This window comes from Halichoerus grypus, chromosome 10, assembly GCF_964656455.1.
Source record: "Halichoerus grypus chromosome 10, mHalGry1.hap1.1, whole genome shotgun sequence".
NCBI classification, from domain to species: domain Eukaryota; kingdom Metazoa; phylum Chordata; class Mammalia; order Carnivora; family Phocidae; genus Halichoerus; species Halichoerus grypus.
This window is the reverse complement of record NC_135721.1, coordinates 49,022,893-49,046,880: the sequence shown is the minus strand read 5'-3', so window position 1 is coordinate 49,046,880 and position 23,988 is coordinate 49,022,893. Positions and strand designations below refer to the sequence as shown.

The window sequence follows — 23,988 nt, the reverse complement described above, 5'->3', positions numbered from 1 at the left end:
GTGTCTGTCCTGAGAGTCAAGGATTTCCGCCCGGATGGGGGCTGTGGCCAGTGGGGCTCTTCCACAAAGAAATTCCCGAGACCAGAAGTCCCATGACCTAGAAGTATCGCTTTGAGAACAGACCCCACCCCAGCCCTTTCCCTCCCCCCACTCTCCTAGGGAGGCCCAGTGCCAGGTAAGGGGAGGCAGCAGCCCTCCTGACACGCGGGAGACATGAGAGAAGAGTCTGGGTGCGTTCCTCACCTGGTCTCTCCAGTCCTCACACCAGCCCAGCAAGTGATGCTGCTCCTGACATTTTATAGCTAAAGACACCATGGCCCTACTAGAGAAGGTGCTCCTTAAACATCTGAGGGAATTAAGGGGTGCATAAAGGAAGTGACTGGCTAGAAGTCACAGAGTCATGCTGGGGCCGAGCTGGGGCTGGAACCGGGGTCGGCCTGACCCCAACCATGGACCTCACCTCTACTACGTGGTCCCCCTGGCAATGGGAGGCCATCAGCTGCTCCCTGCAGGGGTGGAAGAGGCTTGGAGGTCCGGGAGAAGAGTTCAGGCCTCATTCCCTCAGGAATTCTGGGGGCTGCCTAGAGGAAGAAGAGCCAGCAGAAGGTGGCTGAGGCCTGGCCCTGAGGGACTATGGAGCAGCTAGGAAGGGGCAGAGTTCCTGGGGCTAGTGCCATGCACGCTGCAGACATGGCAACCTTTCCACTTGGCTCAAGCCTCGCCTCCCTATGAAGCCTCTCTGGGCTCCCAGGCAGTCCAGAACTACCCTCCCCCCTGCACTCCCCCTCCCAGTCCCCTGGAGATCAACAGTACGAGAATCTACCCAAATCCCTGTCTGCTCAAGTTCCTTGCAGTGGGGCCCTTAGTAAAGGGAGGGGCCTTCTGCAGAGTTCAGCCCACCCCTCTGTCCCGCTTCCTGCCCTCACATGCTCTTCCATCATTTCCTCTCCCTTTCCCTCTGGGCCTCCTGGTGGCCCTGACTCCTCCCGGAGCCCCGGGTCTGGCCCTTCCTCGGGGGCCTTCCCACAAAACCCTCAGGCAGCCCTGGCTTGTCCTCACTGTACTTCCGTACCCCTCTCGCTCCCACCCACAATCCATAAAGCCAAGCCCCGAGGCTTTAAATCCATCATTTATTGCCCACAGCTCATTAGTATTACATAAATCAGAGACTGAAGGTTAAAAAGACACTGCCAAGTCTCCTCGGTGTGGCTAAGGCCCGTGGGCCGGCGCCTCACTCACACCCGGCCCGGGGCTGGAGGACCACCTTGCCTCTGGTCTTTCTTCTCTCAGGAACCCCCACCCTGCTCCCAGGCCGGGGGCTCAGGATCGAAAACAAGCCAGCTCACAATCAGGAAGGAGAGAGGGGCCGTCAAGCACCTCCCCAGCCGCCGCCTACACATCTTGGGCTTCTGGTCCCCGCACCATCGGATTGTTCTCTGGAGATGGGAGAAGGCTGCCCCCGAGGCTGAGGGAATGTCTCAAGTGACCAGGAGAAGGCGGGCCAGTACACCGGGCCTAGAGAACTGGGGTGGCAGGGGTGCCCCGTGTTCTGACACAGCTGGGCCAGCTACCCCCTAACTGTGGGGCCCGGCTCGGCCTCCTCCCCAGGCACGAGCCAGTCTGTCCGCCACGCCTCCCTTCCTCCGGCCTCGGCTGAGTGGGGCATGGATGTTGGCCGGAAGTCTTCCCGCGTGGTGTTTTCCACAGCCCAGCCAGGGCTTATCTAGCAGCACGGCCCACTGGACCCCCACCGTCACCCTGAGCTATGCAGATCCTTTGCCAATCCCCTCCCCAAAGAGGAGTCCCCTTAGCTCACCTGGAATTGCATTTGGGAGCATGACCAGAAATCATCCAGGAGACAAAGTAAGTCGGTCATGAGATGCCAAGGCCGCAGGGCCGGGGCTGGGGTGGGGCTGGGCCAGGGCAGCCAGCACAGAGACGGAGTCGGAGAGACCCCATCTCTTCCAGGCCTCCCGAGGGGGTGGGAGTGGGGCTGGGGCTGTGCAGTTTTGGTCTCAAGGTAAAGTGCACAAGAACAAGACCCATGGAGAGGTGGGGCAGGGTGAGCTAGAAGAGAGCTTTTCAAAAGGGGACCGAGATGTGCCCAGCCTGTCATTGGCACAGTCATATTATGGCAAGATTAGCTCAAAAATACTTGACCCTCTCACACTGTGGCAACCTTTCCCTCCACTGTTTTGTTCTCCCTACTTGCTCTGCTTTCACCCTTTCCTGACTGGTCGGGGGCGGGGGGTGCCGCTCCTGAGGACACTGGGCGGGGGGCCCTCAGGGCAGCAAGCTGCAGGAATAGCAGGGCCTGGCTGGCAAGTGGGGGCAGCAGGGGCTTCTGAGGGGGCGCCTGGTGTCAATGCCTGTGGAAGACCCACGTTACCGCAAGCACCCCTGCACTGAGGACGGTGAGAGCCGCCCGTGGCCGCACCCCTGCTGCCCTGCACTAGCCTTCTCCTGCACCTGTGTCGCCGCCAGCCACGTCTCTCCCCAGGTGGAGTCGCCAGGGCAGGGGAGGCCCTGAGGCTGCAATGTTGAGGGCTCCATTCCAGTTGGGGCCAGGTGAGGGGTCCAATGAGGCCCACGCTTCCTGTTTGTTTGCCCCGTTCCCCCCCACCCCTGCAGAGCCCCTGCCACCTCTCCTCTTCCCGGCCCACACGTGGGAGGAGACAGGAGCCATCAGCACGTGGCCCCGGAGGCCAGAGCACGGTGAGAGGTGGCACGAGGGTGTGGGGCCCCACGTAGCCACAGCCACCCACGCGATCTCCTCCTTCAGAACTGCAAAGTGTCTGGCAGAGGTCAAGTGTTCCCAGGATGTGGGCTCACACAGAAAGGCAAGGTCCAGGTTCTGAGGCCAACTGCTGGCCGTTCCCAGAGGGGCCTGCCCCTTTCTCAGTCCAGTGTCCACACTGGGGGATGTGCCTGGGATGGCCAGCATCTGAGCAGGACAGGCGAAGACGAGGTCCTGCTGGAAGAGCCGGTGGGAACCCCTTGCTCCAGTCCTCTGGTTCCAGACAGGGAGTAAAGGCTCAGAGAGGGGAGTGGACTTCTCCAAGGTCACACAGCCCCTTTGTACCACAGCCAGGGCCTGCAGTTCCTGGCTCCAGGCTGACTCTCAGAGTCAGGTGCCTGGAAACCTGGCCTTCGCCCTCAGGCAGAAGACCTTCCCACTCAGGAACCAGTGGGATGGGGCAGACAGCCCCAGGGGGGCTGGAGAGGCCCCCCAGATGGCAGTCAGCCGGGCTCCAGCTCCAGCCCCACCCTCAGCCCAGCTTCCAGCCTGGTGACTACAAGGAGGATCTTCCTGTAGAGGTCGAAGTGCAAGCCCACAATTCCAGCCAAACATCATTCCTTCTTGGGGCTTCTTGCCTGGAGCTGGGGTCATTTCAGGGGCCTCGAATGGATCAGCAGGGTTCCATGAAGGGTGACCTCAGCCCCAGGCACTGGGCTTCATGCAGAGGGATTGGTTCTGCGGGTTGTGCGTGGATGAGGGCCAGCCACGCTCAGAGCCAACTGCCCACAAAATCTTTCAGAGGCCGCCAGTGCTCCTGACTCCCTGGGCCCCCTCCTGAGGACCTCGGTCATAGCTGCTGGTTCATCCTGTGAGGTGTAGACTGCCTCCCCGCCCCCCCCGCCCCCACCCCTGCCCAGCTCAGCCCAGCCCGGGGAGCCACTGGGCCTGGCCACCAGAATATCTTGAATCTATCAGGCCCGCTGCCAAACCCACCAGCCCCCAGGCCCACTCCCACGGCTGCCGCCGGCAGCTGCTGCATCTGGGCAGTGGCAACCAAGGCTCAGACTTGATTCTGATAAAAAAGAAAAAGAAAAAAGAAAACCAAAGTATAAAAGGATCCTAATTCTACCCCGTGGGCACTCTACAAATTTTCAGCTTCACACATAATTGTGCTGAGTAGAGTTCTGACAACCCCACGTAAGGCCCAGAAATGCACTTGATTATTTTTTATAGGAAATGTGTCAGAATTCCTCTCCCGTATGTTAACATGTGAATAGATTAGTCTCCCTACCTCTGCGGGGGGCTCAGGACTGGTGGGGTTAGCTTGCCCCTCCCTGCAGGTGCAGCCCCAGAGACTCCGTCCCCTCCCCCAAGTGCCCGGCCTGGATCGTGCTCCAGCCCCAGGCCGGCCGGCCACCACTCACAGCCCCTTGTTGTACACCACTGTCCGGCTACTCGTGGCCCGGGCAATCTCAGGCTCTAACTGGGACGTCTCAATCTGCGGAGAGAGCAAGAACAGAGAAGACAGGTTGGGGGGGCAGGAGGGAAGGGGTGAGCGTGGAAGCTGGGAGTAGCATTAGGAGCACCCTGGTGCCCACAGTTCTCCCTCTCTGCCACCTATGGACACATCCTTCTTTACCGCCCTCCTGCCAAGGGGCTCACAGTATCCCTTCCTGTCTAGGTCTTGTCTCTTCCTCTGGCGGCATGTCTGTGTGGGTGAGCATCCTACACTCTGACCTCCGAGTTACGTCTTCCTCATCTCCAAGGGCCTTGTCCGCTGCACCGCACCACTGCCTGGGCCTGGTCACCACCCAAGGCTGCCTCACCCACACTCCTGAAATCCCAACTCCACCCTCTTGGCCTCCACAGTCCCCTAGCCTTCCAGTACCCCCTCACTCTCCCTATCCGTTTTTAGACCACGAAGACCTCAGGCCCCAGACTCCTGACAGCTCAGTCTTCACTCCCTCCCCCTCTAACCCGGACACCAGGGGCCATCACTCCAGCTAATCCCTAGCCCAGAAGTCCTTCCAGCCCCAAATGGCAGAAGCCCAGCTTTGGAGGAACTCCAACAGGCCTCCACCTTCTCTCCACTTGAACTTTGACCACCTATTGGAGACCACTCAACATTCACAGTCCCTGACTTGGGCTGGACGCCCACAGTGACCAGCAAACTTCTCCCTGCCGACCACTTCACCCAATCGGCTCCTTCTCCCATTCTCCACAGACAGCCACCTTAAACCATCTCCGCCCTCCTCAGCCACCCCACCCTCAGCTCCCCACTCATCCTGAGCACAAGAGCCTTCTTTCTACTTCAGAGAAAAAGCCAAAGACAACAGAAGGAACCTCTCAGCGTCCCACCATCAAACCCATAACTACCTGTCCACACTGCTCCACGCCTGCCCTCCTGCCACCCCTCCCCTCAGAAGGCAGCACCTCCTGGGGTCCACCTCCCCCCACACCCACTCTGGGAGCCCACTCCCAGACTGTCCTCCCCGTCTCCCACCTTTGCAGCCCACTGACTCTTGACCATCAGCATTTCAACACTGATAAGAACCTCCCATCTGATAAGACGTCCCGTTAACCCCATGTCACGCTCCAGCTACCGCCTGGTCTCTCCTCCTCAGCAACCACATTTCTTTAAGGCACTGTCTCAACTGGCCTTTTCCACCTCCTCACCTCCCACTGACTTTTCAACCCACAGCAAATCTGGCTTCTCTTCCCACCATACTCCACAAAAATCCTTCTCTCCAAGTTCACTGCCGCCCCCACGCTTTGTGACATCCACTGGACACTTGTCAGGGTCGCTGGGGCTCGGCCTGGCTGGGCCCTCTTCCCTGCACAACCCCCCGGGGGTGAGTCAACCCTCCCGGTGACTCCCAGATCTGAGGGGGCTCCCGCCATGTTTCTGCCCTGAGTCCTGGGCCCTCAGGGACTGCCTACTAGACCTTCTCATGGATATCTCACAGGCACTTGAACTCAACCCTAAAATCTAAATCACAACTGAGGTCACCATCTCCCCCTGCCCCACCCCAGCTCCCCACACCACCACCCAGTGGTGCCCTGGGCCTGCCTTGCCTCCTCTTTGCTTCCTTCCCCTCGAGTCCCAGCCACCCCAATCTGCCCCCACCTCAGACAGCGTGAGCCTCCCCAACCGCAAGTTGGGCCACCCCTCTGTTCCTTATAAAATGGCTCAATGACCCCGCTGCCTTCAGGGACCCAGTCTAGACTCCCGGGTTGTCTGGCCCCTGCCTAGCTCTACCCTGCCCCTTGGACCAGAGACAGCACACATACCTACTTATTTCAGGGCCTCAGATCCACTGGGCTTTCCCCAGCCTGACTCTGCCTGAGCCGGCCCCTCTGTCACCACCTCTCCTCCTCCCCCTCCCCACTCTCCCTGTTCTTCCTGGGGGCTTATCTTCCAGGAGGTCCAGGAGGCAGCTTTAGACATCTTCCCTCCTCCAGCCTGGGTGTGGCCACTTCCCCGGGCCCCCACAGCTCCTGGCACTTCTTAATCCCAGTTGTATCACTTGTTGCTGAGGTTGACTGTCCACTCGTCTCCCCCCTCTCCACTTTAGACGGCAAGCTCCATGAGGCAGCAAACGTGATGTGCGATCGATCGTGTTCATCCCTGCATCCTCAAGGCCTAGGGCCAATACACAGGAGGTATTCAGTAAGTGTTGAATGAATGAATGGGAAGAAGGGAGGCAGAAGGCACTGGGAGGAGAGGGTTCCCCTGGAGGCTCTACGGCAGCCCAGGTGTTGGTTTGCAGCTCCAGGGACTAAGCCAGTGGGGATGCCTGAGCCCCCCACGGGACGGAGCCGGAAAGGGAGGTGCTACCTCAGTGAGGGGGGCCCAGGCCTGATCTCCACCCTAGGTGGAGTCAAGGAAGTGCGGGGCCTTTGTAGCTTAGTTCAGCTGAACCTGCTCCCAGGTACGTGCTCTATGTCAGGGCATGGCAGCCCCGAAGAGCAGGCAGAAGGTGCCATAGACCTTCAAAGAACTCAGTCAGGCCCGGGGCCGGGCACGTCAGAGGTCAGGCAAGAGGGAGCGCAGTGCGGACCGGAGCTGTGGGCGTGGTGGAGTTCCGGGGCAAGGGGGGCCCTTCCCCTGTAGTCCACGGTTCCCTGATACCCAGGCTCTGGCCACTGGAGAGGGCCAAAGAGACAAGAGCTAGGCTCAGGGCCCAGGCCTCTTCCCCACGCCCTCTCCTCCAGCCACCTCTTCCCTCCCCACCCCTGCCGGCCTCCGAGCCCCCTCCGCCCCACCAGTCCCCCTCGTCCCCACGCTGCCGCTGACACAATGCACAGCGCCCACGCTTAAAAATCTAAATGCTTTTGAAAATGTTTAACCTAGTTAGACAAATTAGCAAAAATTTGTGCAAAACAATTTAGGTATTTAAAATATTCAATGTTTTTAAAAAACTGGAAAACTGTTCTTAGCTTTCAGCTGCAAAAACCAACAAAATATAACATCCCAGCAATCTTACCATGAGGTGTAACATAACCCTTCGGGAAAGCTGTTAAACAGCTACTGAGGCATCCTGGGAAATAGCACTTCATTTATTCAAATGCACATATGTCAGGCTTTTGCACCATATGTCATTCCAAGCTATTTACAGTAATAATTAAATCTTAATCAACGTTTAACCTCTGTAAAATGTTTGAAGAATCCTAATCACCCTTCAGACTGCACTAATGAAGGAGAAATATATAAACATAAAAGGAAAATGATGCACAGATATCACACTGGAAAGAACAGTAATTGCAAAATTGTATTTCTTTTAAATATAATCAGTAAATGATGTAAAGTAAGCCAAGGAGTATTTTAAGTTAAGACATCTTGGATGTCAGAGGTGTGAGCAGCTAATTTTGTTCTGCTACCCATAACAGATGTAGCATATTTTATTTTAGTGCCATTATTAGCAACTTCCCATCCCGGCTTTCACCGAAGCACTGAGGCCCGCATTAAAATCGGAGAAGCTGCTCACCACCACGGCGGAGGACCACGGGCCGGGGCCACGGCCCACTTGACCCACTCGACCCGCTCCCTGGAGAGTGCTGGCCCGGGTGCGGACTGAGGTGTCATCCTCCCAGCGGGGCGCTGTCACAGACCCAGCCCCGCCCCGCAGGCTCCCCACAGTGCTGAGGGCAGCAGGTAGGAGGGAGGCAGGGGGGAGATTCGGGCAGAGGAAAGGCTCTGGGGAGGGGAAGGTGGCTGCGGTACTCAGGAGCAGAGGCTTGGGGACAGAGTGGCATTCAAGGCTTTTTCTCTCGTTTCAATGTAATCAGCCCTCAAGTCAGATGTTTATGGCTGCCCACGCCATCCACGAGGGCTGGGCACAGAGATGGACAGGGGATCTCCTCCACGCCCTTGAGAAGCTCAGAGTCTAGGGGAGGAGTCACATATGAAAGCACATGGATCCCAGAGAGACGAGGTGCCATGGAAACTGGGGAGGGGGTGGGGGTTACCATGTATTGATGAAGGAACAGGGAAGAGAGACTTCTCCGAGGAGGTAGGCCAGGAAGAAAATGGAGGATTTTGATTCGAGAGGGCAGGAAAAGCTGGGTGGATGAAGGGAGAAGCATCGGCTGGCCAGCATTGTTTGGCGCATGTGGGGAACGTGGCAGGAAATGGAGGTGGGGCTAGGACAGGCAGGCCCCTGTAGGCCACACGAATGTGTCAGTGGAGGCATGGGGAGCCATGGGAGGATTCTGAGCAGGGGCGGGCCATGATCCAGACTCTGTTTTAGAAATGTTTCTCCCGTGGCAGTGGGCGTGGAGGATGGACTGGAGGGTAAGTGCGGGGGCAGCTGTGGGAATGAGAGGTGCCAGGTCCTGCTCCATGATGCTGCCAGGGGGGCTGGGGGACGGTGGCACTGGGATCCTCTCTGGAGAGAAATCCATAGGAGTTGATGACCAATCCCATGTGGGGGTGAGAGGGAGGTGTCGAGGATGACTGTGCGTTGGATGACTCCTAATTCTAGCTCAGGAGCTGGGGTGGCTGGTGACGCTGTTCCGAGGCAGGGAATGCGGGAGGGGGACAGCTCAGGCTGGGCCATGTTGAGACCCCCGGGTGCAGAGGGCTGGGAGGCAGACAGGGCGTGGGTTCTGGAGCTCTGGGCAGGGGTCTGGGTGGGAGAGGGAGCCCGGGATGTGTAAGCACAGCCGGAGCCCCCGGATGGGGGAGCTTGCCCAGGAGAGCAGATGGAAGGGGAGGGCGCCAGGCCTGGAGAACAGGCACATTTGAGGGGCGGGTGAAGGGAACAAACCCATGATGGTGGCCTTGAGGGACCAGCCCAGGAAGCAGGAGTGGTGACAGAGGGGGCCACAGCATCAGGCAACATGGATAGCAGGCAAACAGTTTTCTGAGTGGTCCCAACGAGGGCTGAAAGGCTTCGGCCTTCGCAACGGGATTTGGTGACCTCCGGAGTCCAGATTTCCTACCCCCAACTCAGCGCCGACCCTAGGCACAGACCCTGGCCTCCAGCCTGGGCCAACAGCTGGCTGTGCATTTAGACCCCTCTAGCCTTGGCTGGGGCTTGGGCAATGGCAGCTCTCACGGGTGTCGGGACCATTGGGGGAGGACCCCGGGCCGCTTGAAGATCACCCCTCTGAGGTGTGGGGTGCTGGGTCTCCCCCACAGAAATCACATCCGGGCTCTGCTGATAAATGGATGTGATTCAGCTACTGGGTGAGGGCACCAGAGCACCCTGCTGCTTCCCAACCAGGGACGGAGCCAGACGGCTGTGCTGCTGGCCCGGGGCGCCCCTGCTGCTAGGGGGGCTGACGGGTAAGCAGCAGAAGCTGGCTTTATGTGCCATGGAGGCCGCAGAACACACGGCGTGGTGGTCACAGAGGCTCATGGGTGGCTTGTGGAGTGAGGGAGGTGCCGAGGCCCGGTAAGGGGAGTGGGTGCAGCGAGCGGGGATGGGGGGGTACCAGTAGCAGCCCAGTAAAGGCTAGAGGCCCCCGGGTAGTGGGCCGAGGGCAGGGGCTTGGTTCTGACCGCAGACAAGCTCTGAGGGGCCTCCTCCAGGGAGAGAGTAATGAGGAGAGAGGGGGCTGGGCAAGGAGTGGCCACAGGCGCAAGGGGTGACCCGGCCCCAGGCGGGCAGCGGTGGGCAGGTGGGAACCCATAGGTCCCTCCGTTCACCTGGCAGACATCTCCCCAGGCACCTGACAGTTGGTCAGCAGGGGATGGGGAGCCAGAGCCCCAGAGGGTGGGGGCTACTGGGCCCAGTGAGGAAGCTGTGGGCCTGCTGGGGACATGTGTCCCCCCCACCACCATGAGAAAAGCAGTGTCGCCCAGCTAACATTTCCTGCCCCCCCCACATCCGAGCCCCAACCCCGTCCTCCACACTCAGCCAGACACTGCTGCCCCTCACACCAGACGGCCCCCAACTTTTGGTTGCTTCTAAAGTCAGTGGCAGAAAACACGAAGCACCATGTCCAGTAACCATAGCCTCCCCTGAGCACCCCAAGGCCCAGCTGGCCCCAGAGTCCCCTAGAGCGGCCTGATAGGGCCTTCCTTGGTGGTGCGGGAAGGGTTAACCCCGGGCTAGCCGCCTCCGTCTGCCGGCTCATTAGGGTGGGGGGCCAGAGTCAGGAATGCCTGTGGGGCCACCTCTGCCCCCCAGCCTGGGAGCACACACACCTGCAGCCAGTGGCCAGTGGATAGTTTACATATTTGAACCTGGAGCTAAGGTGCCGAGACATAAACAGGAAACTGGATCCCTGGCCTGTGCCCCAATCTCAGGGGCTTTTACCTACTACAAAGAACTTCCTCCTCCTCGCCTTTCTTCTGGTGGCTTTTCTGCCTCCTTTTCAAAGGCATAGGGCAGGGGGGCGGGCTGTTCAGTGTGACCCTGTGACATGGCTCAAAGCGGCCTCCTGCTCCTGGCCAGGGTTCTGCGCTTCTGAGCATCTGCAGGTGGTGGTGACATTGACATGGGGTCCAAGGCCCAGGCCGGCACCTGACAGACCCTGTGGGCCTGAGGCCCCTTTCAGGCCTGGAACCTGCTGGGCAGCACTCCCCACCCTCTCTCTCTGGGGCTGAGCCGGCCTCAGGTCCTGGACATAAGTCCAGGCCCCATCTTTGGTGAAGCCATCCCAAGTATCCTGGAGGGCAGGGGTGTTAGGACAGGGCTGGGGAGCAGCTAAGGCCTGAGCCCGGTCCCCCTGGGTCAGGCTTCTGATGCCAGCTCTGGGCTCCCACTGCCTTCCCAATGAATGTCAGATTCCTTGGCTGGACCCCTAAGGCCTTCTGGGACCTTCTCCAGGTTCCTCACCTACTGGCTGCTCTCCATTTCCAGTACTTTGTATGTTTAGCCTTTGAGGCCTGAGTCCAGCAATAGCCTAATCTCTAAGGCTGCCTCCTCCAGGAAGTCCCCCCTGACCTTCTCAGACCAAATCCACTGCTGCCGCCTCTGGTGCCCCGGCACTGATTTCCATCTCCTTCACATCCCAAGTCCCAGGCAATTCGTTCACTAACCGTCTGTGAATACAGCAGTCCCCCACCTCACCCCAGTTCAAGCCAGTAGGTCCTTGATAAAAGTCTAATCAAATTGAACCGAAGCTCCCCAAGTGCAGGAATCCTGTCTTACGCTCTTCCATCTCCCCTGTGCAATGTGCACCCAGGGAAGGCTCAGACCCCCTCCCCATTTTGGAGCTTTGTACTGCTCCTGGGTGCCCCCTGGTGGACCAATCTCAGAATCATTCTCTGTCCTCCCATCTTTTGGGCTTCGAGGCCTCAGTTTCCCTGTATGTGCGGTGGGAAGATTTTCTACTTTTGGGGACTGAGATGAGGATAATATCAAGAAACTGGTGAGAGAGCCCTGTGGAAGCTTGGAAAACCTGTGTGATGCTGCATAAGGAAGGCCGGACTCCCGCGGCTATCTTAGGGCCCAGGTCCGGTCTTGCTCACCGGCATCCCCTCATGGTTCACAAGGCTGAGCCCTTGCTTGTGGGCCAGGCATGTCCTATGCTGCTTTGCACATATTGATGCTTTTAATCCTCTCAGCAGGAGCTTTGTAAAACCAAGCCTCCTCCCTCCCTGTCCTGAATTCAGCGAGGCTTTCAAGAAGGTCCTGGAAAGAACCAGGAGGGATAGGCTGAGAGGTGGCCCCGCTGAGGCCTGTCACAAGGGTATGTGTGTGCATGTTCGTGTGTGGGCCTGTGTGCACGCGCAGGTTTGGGCCGGGGGTGTGGGGAACAGGCAACATGACAGGTGGCGTTGGCGTTCCTGGGCTCTGAGTGGCTCTGCCATTCCCATCCATCCCTCCTGGGGGTCCTGTGGGCAAACTCCAAGAAAGCAGCGGGCGGGGAGGCGGCAGATTTCTGACGGCAAAAATAGCCCGCTTTGGAGTTCAGTAGAGACTGATTAAACCAGTAAATGAGAAAAACCCCAAACAAACATCTCCAAGCAAAGTGGGAGATGGATTTGAGATTAGAGGGGAAGAGGCCCCTGCTCTGGGAGAAGGTGAACATCTGTGGACTCAGGAGGGACACAATGCCCTCTAGACTTTGCCTCTGGCCTCACATCAGGACTGGAAGAGCAGGAGAAGCAGGAACCAACAAATACAACCAATATGCTCTGGACTAGGTGTTGATAAGAGTGCTAATTCTCAGCCTTAGGGACACCTATGCACTGAGGGAGGGAGAAAGGACTATTGACCTGAGGAGGTAGATGGGACATAGGAAACACACATTCCCAGGGTCTACATGTGCGAGGTGAGACAGATCCTAGTGGGGCTCATCAGAGAGGACTTCCTGGAGGAGGAGTCATTTCTAGAACAGCTTGAATGTAGAACTGAGCCCATTCCCAACTCTTCCCCATTCTTGGTTGGGAGTTCAAATGCCTTCTCAGAAAGAGAGCCTCTCACAGCTTCCAGCCAAGCTGGTTCATCAAAGCTACCATTTTCCTCAGAGCTGGTGATGGGGAGTGAGATGGAAGAGGTTCTGGTGCCCACTGGGGTTACCCATATTCTTTTCCCATATAGGGAGGACATGCCTCTTTGTTTCTTAACTCTTAAAGCTGGAAGGGGGACCAAGGATGGGTAGGGGGTAGGGACTGAGAAGGGGGTGGCTGAACTTGACCCTCAGGTACCTCATCTACAGCATGGATGTGGCCTCTAAGAGCCACCCTCTGGGGCCAGGGTGAAATGTGGCTTGTGGGTAGGTGTGAGGATGTGATGAGGGCCTTGGTATTCTTCCGATCATGCCTTCTAGTGCCCTGGACCCTGTAAGGCTGAGGTGAGGAGATGCTAGGCTGGGGTGCGGGGTGGGGTTGGCAGGGTTGACATGGGAGGCTCTGAGCAGGAAGCCCTGGGGGCCTCTGATGATGTCTTTTCTTCCAGTCAAGGTATTTGGCAGAAGCTGGAGGGGCAGAGGGAGGGTGAGGGAGGGGGTCCCCTGCTGAGTTGTCAGGGAAGGCCAACAAACCAACAACTGCAGGGCAGACCAACAGAGCCAACAGGCCCGACAGGAGACAGCCCTAGCTCCCAGTGAACCTGACTCCTTGCCTCCCACTTGGCACCTGCAAAGCCCGTGCAGGGAGGAGGGCCACACACACTTAGACAGCCCCTAGCCCTGCAGAAGCAGCCCGGAGCTCCCTCTCCTCCACCTGCAGCCAGCCAGAGCACAGAGCCCCTCTTTCCTGTGCCCCCATTCCAGTTCCTATTGCTGCTGAGAGGCCAGAAGAGCTGAGGGAGGGTCCAGGGGCTACCAGGCATGTCCCCAGGACGGTGAGGCTCTGCCCATTAACGGTTTGGCAGCATTCTCAAGTCATGCCAGACCCCGGGAGGTGGCTCTCAGAGGGCATACCCATGCTGCAGACAAGACACCTGAAGGTCAGCATCTGACTTAAGATCACACAGCCTGCTGTCAGCACTTCCAACTCTAGAACTCGGCCCTGGTCTTGTGGTTTCACTTCTAGAATCCTAACGGGCAGAGCCAGGAAGAAACATAGTTCTACCACCCTAAGGCGGGGGAAACTGAGGTCGCTGAGGTTAAGACCCAGGTCATATGGATAGCTGAGGCTGAGGGACGCCAGCCAGAGGGGAGGAGGGTGGGCCTGGGGGATGAGGGGTGACCCCAGCCCCAATCCCACCTACGGGCAGGGCAGAGCCCTCAGTGGCCCCCTCTCTCTCTCCCCTCATCCACGCCTCCCTCATCCACAGAAAAGCCCCACCTTCTCCTGTGGACACATTTCAACCTCACCAAATCAGCTAATTATTGACAGTTGGTGAAGAGGAGATTTCACTTTTTCCTCCTGTTAAACTGCTCCTAATTAGTTCCCTGTTACCACGGCTGGCTCGCCCGCCCGCCCGCCCGCCGCCGCCCGTTCATGCAGTAATCCCGCTGCACAGTGCCTCATTAACCTTTCGCTCCTCTCCTGCCGCCTGCCAACAAGATGAAGACAAAAACAGATTGTCAAACAATGGCTCCCGCTTGTATGTGCAGCCCTGTTCCCCAGCCCCTGAGCTCCCGGGGGGATAGTGGGGGAAAGAGAGGGGGAGCCCGAGAGGAATCGAGGAAGGGAGAAAGAGGCACACAGACAGACAGAAGCAGGCAGGGACACGGGGAGAGGACTTGGCCAAGGTACTGCTTCTTGCTCCAAGGAGACATGAGGTTCATTAAACGGGATTGGAAGCGCTCCCAGGTGGGGAACGCTGCTGTCAGAGTTGGAGGGACATTCGCCATCCCCTGGTCCAGCCTCCCGTGGCAGCCAAGCCTGGGAGCATGAAGACTGGACCCTGGACATCTCCCTCTAGGGACCTGGAGCGCAGTGTGTGTGTGTGTGTGTGTGTGTGTGTGTGTGTGTGTGTGTATACATGTGTATCTGGGGGAGGACAGAGATGACCACATTTGCTGGAACCCAGGGCCCCAATCTCCAGAGAGGGCATGGCCAGAAAGGCCACTACAAATCAGGCCCCACATGCCACGGAGGCCTCCACAATCCATGACTCACCCCTGGGCAAACCCCGGCACAGCCCTCCACTTTATTTTCACGTTACTACACGGCACCTGACATTTCTTGTTCACTGGGTTTCTGTCTACCCCCTCAGCATGGAGGCTCTCTGAGACCAGGGGCTATGACATGGTCCTCCCAGGTACAAGAAGGGGAAAGCAACCCAGCATCTCTGGAGTGGGGAACAGAATCTAGGTGTGGATGAGTGACTGAGCCAGCCTTGGCCAATGCCCCAAAGCCTTAACCTGCAGGTCACAGGGTCTGCTAGGGCATACCCAATGTTCCCTGCATGGTGACGGGCCTGGGGTCTGGAAGAAGGCCAGCCCATACGCCCCTGTTCTCACACCCAACATCCTAAGGAGCTTCCCTGCCCCACCTGCTGGCCCACTAGACAATATCTCCCCCGCCCCCAGCTCTGGGTTATAGATTAAAGGCACAGACACTTATTCCAGAAGGTCCCTGTGAACAATGATCTCCCTGAAGGGTAGGAGGGCTGGCTGAAGGTGCTGGAATGTTCCTACGGATACATTAGCAGGGAGCCATCTGGGGCTCAGACCCAGGCCTTCTCATTTTATAGTGAGGTGGAGGTGGGCTGGGGAGAGGTATAAAATCCTTCTATGAGTATAGAGCCGACTCCATCATTACCAACTTTGGACCTTGGGCAAAACACGCCTCATTTGTTTCCTCATTTGTAAATAGGGAATAATATTGGTGCCTATTTCATAGGACGGTCATGTTCTGGACCCCCATTTCCCTTCCCCAACCAAGTGGGCTGCTCTACTTACTGGACCAGGGCCAGGCCTTTCTGTCCTGAGCTATGTGCATCCCTTCCTGTGCATTCCTCTCCATACCGCCCCTCTCCAGGCTCCCATCCCCATTTCATGGAACACCCAGGGAGTGAAACTTTCTTTGCTGTTCTCTAGTGGTTTCCCATCCATGAGCTTACTTCTCTGAACACAGAGAAACTTGACTACCGTACGTCTCCTAGACTGCTTTGCCTACTACACCCACCCCCGGCTGCTAATCGCAACTCCTGGTCCCCCTTACAGTAGCTCACTCTGTAGAGAGCCCCTCCTCCTTGAAAGGCCCTTGTCCTCAGGGTCCATGAAGGCACTCCATCAGCGCCCTCCCCCTGCCCCTGTCTGCTCCTGTCTTTTCCTGATGCCTTTCCTTCCTCCCACAATGACCTCATCCCTTCCTTGGCTTCAGTTCCCCCCAGGCAGCAAAGGTTCCACATCTCCAGCCAAAACCTCTCCCCCGAGTCTGAGATGCAGACATCTAACGGTTTAGGTAACATCCCTTAAGAGTCACTGATACCTTGGACGTGAAGGGCTTGGGGAGGACTTAATACAACAAGGCACGCACAGTCACCAGCACGCTGGCTGGCCCAGGAGACGCTTAGCAAGTGGTCGCTAGTATTATTATTTGCAATTTTCATTTTAAAATTAGCACCATTTTAATAGGCAGAAATACGAATTTGAAAAGAGCAAACAAAACTCTCTCCCAGGGATTGAAGGGAGAATTGAAGTTCTTTCCTCAACCTCTGGGGTTAGTGGATTGGAAACTCCACACTGATCACTGCAGGCCAGCCATTCTAGAAACAAGTTCCTAAACTCTATCTCCAAGTCCCCTAATTAATTAATTAGTGTTCCAGCTATTACTCCTGTTGACAACCTTGGTGGCTCTTGGCAAGGATGGGTCAGCCCAAGCAAGTCCAGACGTATTGTGGCAAATCCCACTGGCTTCTGGGATGTACGACACGATCCCCATAAGGCAGAAGCAGTACCTCGTTAGAGAGAATTAATTGGGAGGATGAACGGGGGAATGAGGTCCTCTCAGCCAACTGGCTGATGGCCCTGGTGCCATAGGTCACAGATAGGCCTCAAAACAGCCCATATGGCCCAGGCGGCCTGCATCCTGGTGGAGCTGACGCAGGTGAGGAGGGGGCACTGAAGGCCACGTCCTTACCCTCCTTTCTCAGAGAACACCCTTCTCATGCAGTGATGACATTCTTCCCAGCCTAGAAAAAAGCCTTGGGTTTCAATGAGAGGGACTTTGGTTAGACACTCGGAAGAACTAATTTCCGTGCCTATCTGAGGCAGGCATGAGGGAAGAGAGGAGCCTGGACCTTGACAGGGAGCCTCGGTGAGGCCAGGCCTGCTCACGGAGACCGCCTCCTGCACTACAGCCAGAGGCTCGGGTGGGGGGACTGTGGTCAGCTCTCCACTGTTCGCCCCAGAGCGACACCTGCCGAAGGCCCACAGCACTCCAAGACCCTGCCCCCCCACCCCCCACAGGAGCCCCCACCCCCCTCCTCTCTCCACTAGCCCAGGGCAGGCAAAGCGGTTGAGGGAGGAGAGAAAATCCTGTAGAACAAACAGATGTAGCATTTCCCGGGAGCTCTGGCCTGGGAGTGGGCCTCTGGGGTTTCCTCTCATATCGGCATCTGGCTTCTGTGACTTCGGGCTGGTGCCTGGGCTGCTCTGGGCCTCCGTTTCCCCAGCAGAGCCTGGAGGATGGTAAACTGGATGACCCTGAGCGATCCTTCCAACACGTCAGTCCCCGATTCTGTACCGTGAGGCTTCTCCGCCCTGGGTCCCTCCGCATGCAGACAGGTAGAGCTTCTGAACACGGTGGTGCCGCCAGGCGCCTCTGACCCTCGCCTAGAGCTGCACGCTTAGCCTGACTGTACGGAGAGATGCTGCCGCTTTGGGGAGTGCTGGGCGCAGCCCTTCCAAGACGGGGATGCCAAGACCACCAGGAAGTGCCCTCCCTCCCATCTTCACAACTTCCCGGCAATCTGGAGCCCTTGGCTCCATTCAGAGTCCCCAGACATCAGGTAGCAGCTCTTCAGCTTTCGTGGGGGGAGAGGTACCCCTGGCTTCCCGGGAAGGCTGGGCGCTGCGGGCAGGAGGGATCTCCCAGCACATATCACACACCAGGTTCCCCACCCCAGTGTGCCTTGGCCCCCCAAGACAGCAGCCCCTCCCGACCCCCGTTTTCTGCTAAATCTCGGGCTCCATGGAGGGAAGTGACTCCAGTCCCCACCTTCCCAGGATCTCGGGGCCTGGAGGCTGGCTCACCACCTCCTACTTAGGATCCTGCGTCTTCAGTCCCCACAGTCCAGGCCCCTCATTTTCACATTTCCGACTTCCCTCCAGGAACCTGCCCCCCATCAAACCTTGCTATCCCCACTCAGCTTACTCACCCATCTTCATCTCCACCCAGCTAAGATTCTGGGGCCCACCGCTCCTCCCGATGGCTTACTCCCCAAATGTCCCATCCGGCCGGACGAAACCTGCTGGGTGAACCCTATGACTCTTGCAGCCCCCAGAACCTCTAGAGAGCCAGGCCCTGGCCACACCCACAGAGCTGTGTCCTCCTTCAGCCACCCCCTCCGCAGACCCCCTTCCACTGCCCACCAGGCTCCTCTGACTTCCTTGGTCAGCTGTCTCTCCCATTCTCCCGTCTGAATGGCTCCACGGTCCTCAAACCTCTCACCTCCCCCTCCTGCACCCTCCTCCTTCTTCTCTGCTTGGTCATAAGCTCACAGAAGCCATCAGAACAGCTTCCTTAACCTCCCCACCCCCAAACACCATCCCCAACTGCATCTGCCTCCCTGCTGCTGAAGTGGGGAAGCAGGCTCTCTGCAGCCAAGGCAAATCCCTAGAATCCCGGGTCTGTGCTCTGCCTCGCCCCCATTTCCCGGACTTTGCTCTCCCCGTCTTCCTCCTCCCCATGTCCTCTCCTTCTCCCCTGGTGCCTTCCCTTTTGCATTTTCACAAGCTCCAGTCTCTCTCATTTAAAAAAAGCAAAAATAAGCAAATAAAAGCCTCTCTTGATTCCACCTCTCATTCCAGAAGGTCTATTTCTCTGTTTTCTCTTGGGGCGCCCAGCCTCTGGCCAGAGTGGTCAGTCCTGCCTCCCCATTTCCTCACCCCTCAGCTGGGTCCACCCCTGGGGAGAGGGTTTGCCTTCATTGCCGGGGACCCCAATGGACACTCTTCAGCTTCGTGGAGTTCAGCCTATCAGGAGCGTCTGCCCTGTGCATGGCCCCCCTCCTCCTGGCCCCACTTTGCTCTGTCCTCGCCACCCTGGCCTCTGGTCCGCGGACACCACCCCGCCCCAGGGCCTCTTTTCTCCACATGCTCCCTGGCTTCCATGACCGTTTTTGGCCTTACTTCCATCCCTCTAGCCCAGGCCTCTCTCCTGGATTCCAGCCCCAGAGCCGACTTCTCACAGGACGGCCCCATGTGCACATTCCACAGGCTCCTTGGACCCTGCGTGTCCGTCCAACTCGACATGCCATCCACCCTCAAACCACCCCTCCTCGCGTCTCTATCTTGCTCAGTAGTGCCTACATCTGCCTGGTTGCTCAAAAGCAGCAAGCTGGGTGCACAGCCTGCCGGCTCCCTCCCCCACCTGCAGTTCCTCATAATCCTAACTCTCCCTTCAAGGACCCACTTCTCGATGCCCACTGCCAGGAGCCTGGTCCAAGCTGCCACCATCTCTTGCTGGACACCCGCCACCACCTCCTGGTGGCTCCTTCTCCTCCAGAGCTCCAGACAGGCTCACAGTCAGGAATCTGCAGTCCTCCATTGCCTAGCCCTTCGGAGGACACCTACCCTCTCTTCCTTGCCCTCCCAGTCCCCAGCTCCACCTGCCCTGGCCTACCTCACTCTGCTCATTCTCTGCTTGTGATGCGGATTTTCCTTGGCTCTATGCTGTGTGATTCCTCTCCTGAGAACCTTTACCCCAGGTGACCCCAGCCCAACATGTCCCCTCTGGCCAAGCCCAGCTCATCCTCCAGGCCCCATGAAATGCCACTTCCCTCTAGGCTGGGTCTGGGGCCCTCTACTGTCTCCTCCTACATCCAGCTGGACTCCTCCCCTCCTTGTCCTCGCCCTTCATTTGCTAGTCCCTGTTTAATTGTCATGTTCACTGCTCGGCCCTCAGCTCGGGAGAGGTCAGAGCCTGGACCTGTCTCATTCATGGTTCTAACCCCAATGCCTAGCTCCGGGCTAAGGAGCTGGCCCTGAATAAGTGTTTGTTAATAAACGGCCAAACCGCACCCCTCCCTGCCCTGCCCCCACACGGACCCTCCCCACACTGACCTCTGACATCTGCGGGAAGAGGCTGATGGCCAGTGGCAGGGCCAGGCCGAAGGCTGCCAGGCACACAAGGCTTTGCACGGGGAGGAGGAGCCGGGGGCGTGCCTGCAAGAGAGCCGTCCTGTAGGAGGGAGAGAGGAGGGAGCTCCATGAGACCAGAAGACAGGCTGAGCTGGCTGCCAGCCACCATGCGGGGTCCCACCCAGAGTCCCAGGACCCGGGCAGCGTGGTCCTGGGCCGCTGCCAGCCCACAGCGAAATAGTTGTGGTGGCATTCTGTCTTTGGGGCCTTCCCCAGTTGGCGCCCTTTCCCCCAGGCCCTGCCCTGAAGGACAGCTGCTTGAATCCTCAATCACACATCACAAGTGAGTACTTGGGGGGCACCCATCCCACCCTGTGTCCAGCCTTGTGCAAAGAAGGCCACATGTGGGGGAGACACGAAAGGTGGCTTTCGGCCCCCGCCCCTGGGGAGACACACAGCAGAGAAGGATGGTCCTCAAAGGCAGCACATAAGAAAATACTGAACAAACCAGAGTAGAAGCCAGGTCCAGGGGAGGAGACAAACGGCACCCACATGCACGCACGCACACACGCATACACGCAGCCGAGTATGGGAACAGAACACACCCCAGTGACCACCTGGTCTGCTTTAATCCAAGAGCCACAGAGAAGGGCAGGGACTTGCCCCAGGCCACAGCCACGTCTGCAGGAGGCAGGCCGGACGGCTGCCTGCAAGTGCTACCGCCCAGCGCCGCTCCCAGCTCCTGTCTTCAGAACCCTGTGCCAGTGCTGACACCCACCCCCCTTGACAGGATTCCTGGGTGGGAGAAGTACACGAAGAGCCTCCCTCCAGGCCCTGGGCCCCTCAGCTCCATGATAAAGCAGCTCTCCAGACAGAGTGGGGCCGTGCCCACTGGCAAAGATACCTTCACTGTGTTGCCCAGCAGAGCTTTACGTTTTGTATACTCCAGGAGAGCCCCGTGGCGGAGACCACCAAGCATTCTACCTGCGGAGGCCTGGGGTAGCTGTGCCAGCAGGATGGGCGACTGGACGATTTGCCAGAGGATGTTGGGTGGGCACCAAATCTGACCTCAGTAACTGTGTCGGCCCCCTCATGACTGGGACTGGCTCCTGGGATGAAGCGGATATCATCAGGCTCTGGCCCCTCCTGCTGGAACAGGGCTGGCTGCTGCGGCCGGCAGGTGCCCCCTCTTGGGGGCAGGGCCTCAGTGTGGGCGGCAGGCAAACCCCACCCCACCTTTACCTCCCAGGGCAAGAATCCCAACAGCACCTGGCCCTGCGCAGACAGCAAAATTGGGAGCCACAGTTCTCAAATTTTGGCGTCTAGGCATCTGCTTCCCAAGGCAGACCCCCAAGGGCCCCTTACCCCAGTGAGATCCCCATTCGGTTGGTACTATGACTGGGACTCTGCATTTCAAACAAGCCTCCATGAGTCTAAAACAGGTGATCCCCAGACCACACTTCTGAGAAACCCTGGCCCAGGAGGTTCCTGCTAGGGTACCAATAAAGCTCCAATTACTTATAAATTCTATGCAAATAAAAGGCCTGGACACAGTAAGTGCTCAGTAATTGTGGGTTATTGTTGCTGTTTTTGCTCTTGTTAGTGCAAGAAGGAGGGAGGATCCCAGTGACGCTGTCCTCTAGCCCTTCCCAGTGGCCCAGACCCCAAGACCTGGCCGGCTGTTGAATTAAGCCTGGAGAGGGCAGTGTCACAGGATTAAGAGCAGCAGGGCAAAGGTGCCTAGATCAAGTTCGAACCCATCTGACCTTCCCCTCAGCCTAGTCCAGTGCCCCCATCCTCTTTCCCTCCTCCAGGTGAGCCTCTCACACACACACACACACACACACACACACACCCCACTGACCCAGCCCTGGGGCCTCCTGGCTTCCCTGGGAGTCACAGATGGTTGAAATGGGCTCTGAGACCTTTTCACCTGAGATCAACTTCTCGGGCAGGACAAGGAGGTGGGGTACCCAGGCTCACTCTCCAGACCTTCATAGGAGCCCCCCTGCCCTGAAAAGGCTGTGGAGGGCGGGGCTACCCTCCTGGCCAGTTGTGGCAGTGACTGGGCCCTCAGTCCCTGGTGGGGAATCAGAGCAGGGGGGATGGGATAGGAGGGTGTGAAGTCCCGGGCACTACAGACTGGAGGGTCACCAAGGGCAAAGAGGGGGACAGGGAGAAAGAGTGAAGCTCCCTCCCTGGCAGGGGAGGGGCGGGCCACGGGCTCCATCCTCAGTCGCTCCTGGGAGGGACCCCGGACAGCCTCCTTCCCCATGGGGCTGTGACCCTGGCCCCTCTCTCGGGTGGCTGGCCAAAATCTGCACTGGAAAAGAGGTCCAGGAAGCCCCAGGCCTGTGCCCCTGACTCAGGCAGCAGGCAGCCCCGAGACTTCAGCCAAACAGGAACCCCTGAAGTCCCAGCCCTGAGCAGGGAGAGTGAACACAGCAGGACGGGGGAGGGGAGGAGGAGAGGGAAATGGCAGGGAGGGATCGGAAAGGCAGCTGGGGGAGTTGAAATATGCAGATGGAGAGATGTGCGTGTGCGAATGCCTGGAGAAAGGAAAGACCCGGAGCCCAGGGAATGAGGGAGGCTGGGGAGCGGCCTCAGGAACCACGGGGGAGGATGTGGCCCGAAGCCCTGCCCTGCTGAGACCCCACGGGCTGGAAGGCGCTGGAAGGCGACCTCCAGGGCGAGGGATGCAGGGCTGGGGCGGGGAGAGAGCCGCCACACCTGGCTCTGAGTTGGAGGCATTATGGGGAGGATGAATCTCCCAGGCCCGGGACCAACACCAGCTTCCTCCTCAGGAGGGTAAAGCTGGACTGGGAGCCCTCAGCCCCAGGGAAGGTGCAGTGTGTGCGCTGGAGGGGGGGTACACCCTCGGTGCTCCCCCAGGGCTCTGGGCTGGGGGTGGAGGCTCCTCTGCTTCTGACTTGAGACTCTTTCCGTTTCGGTCTCGGAGACGGGACACCTGGACATGCTGGGCTCCCTCCCACCTCTCTTCTGCTAGCAGGGACCCCAGGGACCGTGTCTCCCAGTGCTCCCCCCATGAGGAGGAGCTGAGGCCAGAGGCAGAGCCAGGCGGCCGCTGCACCGCACAACAGCTTGTCTCCCCACAGCCGCGCATTCCCTCCGCACTTGGAGCAATCTTAGTTTGCACTCCATTAATTTGCAAGTAGGCTGCTTTGTAAGTGTTCTTTTGTCTTTTCCCCCTGGCTGTCCTGACTCCCGCACCCAACTGGGCTCCCAGAGTGGAGGAGCGGCTGCCCCCATCAGCCATCTCGGCAGAGGCCCTGCCACCAGCGCCCCTGCGGGGAAGGCTGAAGGGTGCTCGGTGGAGCCCTAGCAAGGGAGAGACTCCTCCCGGAGGGCGCGAAACGCAAAGGCCTGCCAAACGAGCCGGTGAGGAGGGCCATGTCCCTGTTCCCCAGGGAGGAAACTGAGGCCGAGGGAGTCTCCTCGACTAGCCTGGCCTAAAAGTGCTGGAGTGGGAACCCCGGGTTCATGTTCCTACCCGGAGTCTCAGCTGGCGCTGCTACACGGCCCTGCCCCTCCTGTCACCCAGGCGCGCGTTCCTGGACAGACGTGAGGTTGGTAAGTCTTCGAGGGCACAGACTGGGTCTCGATAGTGCTCAGGGATCCTGAGCTGGGCTCCTTCTCTTCCTCAGAGACCCTCTCACGCACGTCAGACAAGGACTGACCGAATACCGGGTGGCCAGAACCAAATGGCCCACCTGTCTCCGCCTACCTGAGGGCCTTCTTCAGACTCTGAGCTGAGCCAGACACATGGCAGCTGGGACTCTGGGCAGATCCCAGGCCGGGAGGTTCAGAACTAGAACAATCCCACACAACTTCCCCAAGCTATTTAAGTCCCCAAACTAACCATCACTCCACGCCACTTTCAGCAAACCCAACTCCGATGCCAACTGGAAAGGCATCACAGCCAACTCCAGGCCCAGGATTCAGTGGCCTTGAAGACAGAAGCCCTACCTTCCTCATTTGCCTGGTGGTCTCCTCTTGTGTACTTGCAGTCACTGGTGTTTGGGGAAAGCCTCAGTTCACGAGGCCGCTATGGACACAAGGGCCGGGACCACCAAAACAATTTCTCTCCCAGGATCTCCCACATGAGATTGGTTTTCCTGAATCATGGT

General features: G+C 58.4%; 1 protein-coding gene across 8 annotated transcripts in view; it reads right to left on the bottom strand.

Annotated features, from left to right (window-relative positions):
• Positions 1–1,116: 1,116 nt before the first annotated feature.
• SFXN5 (sideroflexin 5) overlaps positions 1,117–23,988 on the bottom strand; it is a 113,608-nt gene continuing 90,736 nt past the window's right edge. For all 8 annotated transcript variants that reach the window (XM_036073247.2, XM_036073252.2, XM_036073245.2 and 5 more), the window contains 2 exons: positions 19,823–19,940; positions 1,117–4,238 (listed from right to left, as the gene is read on the bottom strand). In XM_036073247.2, coding sequence (XP_035929140.2) covers positions 4,161–4,238; positions 19,823–19,940 — 196 coding nt within the window. In that variant the 3' untranslated portion in view covers positions 1,117–4,160. The remainder of the gene's footprint in view (positions 4,239–19,822; positions 19,941–23,988) is intronic.